Genomic DNA, 4,414 nt, shown 5'->3' with positions numbered 1-4,414 from the left:
CCCTCATGGCCCCTCTCCCCACACAGCCCCTGTCCCCTCACAGCCCCTCTGCCCTCCTGGCTGCTCTCCCCTCACAGCCCTCTCCCCTCATGGCCCCTCTCCCCTCATGGCCCCTCTCCCCGCACAGCCCTGCAGCCCCTCACGAAGGGACAGGGGCCAGCTACCCCCAGCCACTCCGGCAGGCCGGGACCCGGGGTCTCACAAGCTGAGGGGTTGAGGGGTGAGGCCAGGGACACCCACATGGGCAGCAGGACCCTGGCCCCTCGCTCTCAGCCATGCTGGAGCTGCCTGTCCCTACGTCAAAAATTTCTTAGGGATGGGGATAGTGAATAGATAATGAAGGCTGCGACCCAATTAACGGCTGAAGAGCTTCCGACCTTTCTGTGCTGGGCTTCATGCCTTGCTGCCCCAGCTCTTCCTCGGGAGCCAGGCTGGGGGGCTGATCACAAGGGAGATGCCCAGAAGCGAGAAACACGCGGATGAGTTTGCTCCTGTAAGCGCGGAGGATGTGTGTGTCGCCCCTTGCTCCCCCGGACTAGAGGCTGTACAGGATTTACCTGGGGGTTGCAGGAAAGCTGGGAGCAAGAGCCCTGATGCCAGCCTAGAAAACCTCCGCTGGCAGCGCAGCCACTTTCTGAACGTGGGGATTTTTGTTTCTTCCTGTTCCAAAGTTATAATTTTCAATTTGACAGGAGAGATTTCTCTCAGGCTACTCCATGCCAACCTTTTCCAAGCTCTCCAGCGCGACTCGCTCCCTTCTGCTGCATGAGCTACTGGGAAATGATCATTCTCATTTTCATCTCTCATTTTAACAAGGCACACTCCCATGAGTGTCTTCAATAAACTAGCACCATTTTGTCCAGAGCCACAGTGAAAATTACAGGCCCCAAGTGGTCTGAAGCTCTGCTTCTGCCACTGCAAAAGCCTGCCTACAGCCCAGGGCTTGGTTTGGTTTTTCCACCGGCAACCCTCCCTCGCCGGACTCTGGCAAAGCACACATTGACCGCGCTCTGCTGCGCAAGCTGCCCCAGGGCTGAGACAAAACCATCAGTAAATAATTTTGCAATCAAAGGTCACAGTGGATCAGACTTTCGAATAGAGCTACTCCTGTTGAAAGTTAACCATGGGGTTATTTGCAGCCAATGGTCCAAGTTAAGCAAGAGAGGAAGGTTTAGGGAAGCAGCATAACCTGGACACGCAGCAGGGACAGTAGGAAGTTCTGAGCACCTGCATCCAGCCCCAGGACGCAGGAGGGCTCTGGCAGGGGTCAAGCGAGTGCAACGACGAAGGGGGCGTCTGGACAGGCCTGAGCAGGGCAGGCAGGGGAAGCCGGGGCATGAGACAGAGCAGCACGGCCGGCTGAGCGGGAGGCACTGAGGAAGAGCAGGCAATCCAAACCAACAGCCATGGTACACTCGGCAGAGTCCTGGAAATGAGCTCCGGGAGTGAAAATGAGAAAGGCAGTGTCTTCAGCTGGTGTTTAATAGGAAGCTGGCTTTGAAATTAGTAATTTGCAGATGTAGAGAAGGCACGTAAATTTGAAGACAGCTCTCCAAGATCAGCTCCATTTTCTGTGAATAATTATTGAAATAAAAGAAGAAAAAGATTATGGCTTCTCAGAGCAGCCCATATATGCTAATCACATTGCACCCAATATGCTAATCACAACAGGGGAACACGGCCTGTTATCTTGAAACACGGCAGATGCTGTCACACCACCAAAGGCTGTTCCTGTTGCTCTGGCATATCGCAACGAGCCGTGTGGAGAAGCAGAACACGAATGCGTGGGCAGGAGAAGAGCAGCACCATCAGCGAGACTTTGCCGCTGCCCAGTGGCTCGGGTCACTTGAAGAAGAAGCCGTATTTCAGCGGGTCCTCCTCTTCGACAGTGAAGGTGGCTGTACCAGTGTAAAAGGCTTCTCCTGAGACTTCCACGACAACAGCGTTGTACTTCCCAAACTTGGCTTCCTGCAGAGGGATTAGGATCAGGACAGAGGCGGACAGGTTTTCTGCTCTCCCAACCCCACGGAATGCCGGCGTTACCTGGCACTTAGGCAGAGACACCCCTCACCGAGCACTCTGCCCTGCCCAGGTACATCCCAAAGTGCGCAGCAGCCCTTTTACCGCCTCACCTTGCCTGCACGAGCTCCACACCTGCACAACTGCTGCTGCCCCTGCTCTGAGCTCGTGAGCCCCTGCACTGCCACAGCCTGGATTTGCCTCAAAGGAGGCCGACAAGCTGCCAAGGTGCCCAGTCCTTTCCCGATGGCTGAGGGAGGATTTGAAGGGAAGCCACCCAGCAGAACAAGGTCTTACTGTCACTTGCTTCCCTAATAAAAAATCTTGAAGCGTGAGGCTTGCGGGGAAGGCAAGACCCCCAGGCACCTCTCTCCTTCCATATGCCCTTCCCCAGGCACAGAAAGGCTTTTCTGCTTCTCCACTGAGTCAAGGCAACAGCACTTTTCCAGCAATCCTCAAGACAGAGGGAAAGTCCAGCACAAGCCACTTGCCTGCACTGCCTTCCCGGTGAACAAGGACCCCGTGGTACTGCTCCGAAAGGTTCTGGTCTGATTCAGCTGGATGAGTCCCTTATGGTACTGCAAGGCGATGCGGGCTGTCACACCCGAACCTGTTGGGCTTCGGTCAACCTACATTCAGAAGAGAAGATGAACCAGCTCTAGTATTTTGGGTTTTAACAGAAAACAATATTGCTCCCCTCAGTTCTCTCTGCCACCTTTATACTGCGCTTGAGGGAAATCCGCCTAGCCCAGGGGTTTGTACAGAATCCAGATACTTCACAAATGAGAAGACAAAATAAGCAGGTTTGGGGTACTTTTGGATTGCGATCAGCTTTGGCAAACTAGTAGGGATGAGGGATCTAATAAATATTGAGGCTATTTAGGGAGTGCTTGAAAGCTTCCCAGCACCATAGCAAAAGGACTGAGAGGGGCAGAGGGCACCTTCCCCATTCTCACACGTTGAGGTAGGACCAGGGCTGCTGGCCAGCCTGGTTTTTAGAACCTCCAAAAATACAGCATTGGCCAGCTTCCGAGATCTGTTCCAATGCTCCACACTCCTCACTGCTGGGAAGTCCAACCAAAACTTCCCCCGATATTTATGTGATACCTTATCCACGGCAGACAAGGATAAAAGTTTACACCCCCTCTTTTCTCCCCTGCTCTCTTGATCCCTAGCAGCTGTTCCCTAGATGAGGACTTTAAGAACATGCACTATGTCTGTTGGGATCCCACCTCAGCCCCTGAACTCCTGGGAAATTCCTAGCTAGAGGGCACGGGTATGAACCTTTATAAAATGCCACCATCTAAGATGTGCAGAAGTACTTCTGTCATTAGGAGCTAAAACTGCATATGTTAAGTGACACTCAGCTCTGCAGAGCCATCACTGTAGCAGAAGCAATGATCACTGCCCAAAATGAGAAGAAGCAGAACCGCCCCTCGTCTCTGCAGAGGATGTAAGAAGGGAAGAAGGTGGTGCCTTGTGTGTCTGAGAAGAGCCCGTTTCTGTACCTGCTCATCGGCAAACACACAGATGTTGGTGGTGGGCTCCTCGCTAAAGGCATCTTTCCCATCTGTCAGTATGGTGCCGTAGAGGAAAGCCAGGTCTTCACTTTCTGGGTGATGAAGCTTGAACTGGGAACAGCACAGACAGGCTCACCAACGCGTGCAGCAGTTGGGCAGTCAGCAGTACGCGCAGCACAGCTTCCTCAAGAGACCAGAGGAAGGGGACAAGGCCCCACTGCTGCATTTCCACCTCTGCTTCTCCAGAAACAGAGACAGACGCAGCAGCAGGAAAGCAAACTCCTTCTCATGTCCTTATGAGGCTGGAGGAGGACTCTGAAATTCAACATGGGGCTGGAAGGATGGGACTGGCTGAATAAAGGGCCTCAGTCTGGCGCAGTCACCCCGAACACACTGGGGCACCACAGCGCGCTGCCATACCTGTTTCTTCACCGCTTCCGTCACCGCGCTCGCCGCACTGACGAGGTCTCTGGTCTTTGAAGAGCACACATCGAGGCCCAGCTGCTCGGCGCTGAGAAAGGCATAGAAAGTGCCACCGTAGCCGATGTCGACCACCACCGTCCCGTGACCAGGAACGTCGACGGCCAAGTCTGGGCAGAGAAAGGGAGGGTAGTGAGGAGGGGAAACCATGCTGAGCGGTGGGCTCGCACGCGGAGCAAGGGAATCCGGCTGCATGCAAGGAGGAGATGGGGACAACAGCTCGAGTGCTCCCATGCCCGAGTGGCATGTGACGCCTTCTACCATCCCTGACGGCCTCATCCAGCCCCTGGGGGACATCGGAATTGGGGAGGGATTTGCCAGACGCCCCTCAGCCAGGCCGCCAGCCCCCACGCTGGCACAGCCACCACCCACCCACCCCCCTCTGAAACCGGCGT

The 4,414-nt window shown here is 54.7% G+C and overlaps 1 protein-coding gene across 1 annotated transcript; it reads right to left on the bottom strand.

Moving 5' to 3' along the window:
* Positions 1-1,511: 1,511 nt before the first annotated feature.
* L3HYPDH (L-3-hydroxyproline dehydratase (trans-)) lies at positions 1,512-4,169 on the bottom strand. The gene is made up of 4 exons (XM_009332760.1): positions 3,960-4,169; positions 3,528-3,650; positions 2,511-2,648; positions 1,512-1,968 (listed from the first exon to the last, which is right to left on the bottom strand). The coding sequence occupies exons 1-4, from the start codon at positions 4,167-4,169 to the stop codon at positions 1,843-1,845; spliced, it is 597 nt and encodes a 198-aa protein (XP_009331035.1). The 3' UTR covers positions 1,512-1,842.
* Positions 4,170-4,414: the final 245 nt, after the last annotated feature.

The sequence above is a fragment of the Pygoscelis adeliae genome, unplaced genomic scaffold, assembly GCF_000699105.1.
Source record: "Pygoscelis adeliae isolate BGI_AS28 unplaced genomic scaffold, ASM69910v1 Scaffold179, whole genome shotgun sequence".
Classification (NCBI taxonomy): domain Eukaryota; kingdom Metazoa; phylum Chordata; class Aves; order Sphenisciformes; family Spheniscidae; genus Pygoscelis; species Pygoscelis adeliae.
The sequence above is the reverse complement of the archived record's forward strand: the minus strand, read 5'-3'. Positions and strand labels throughout refer to the sequence as shown.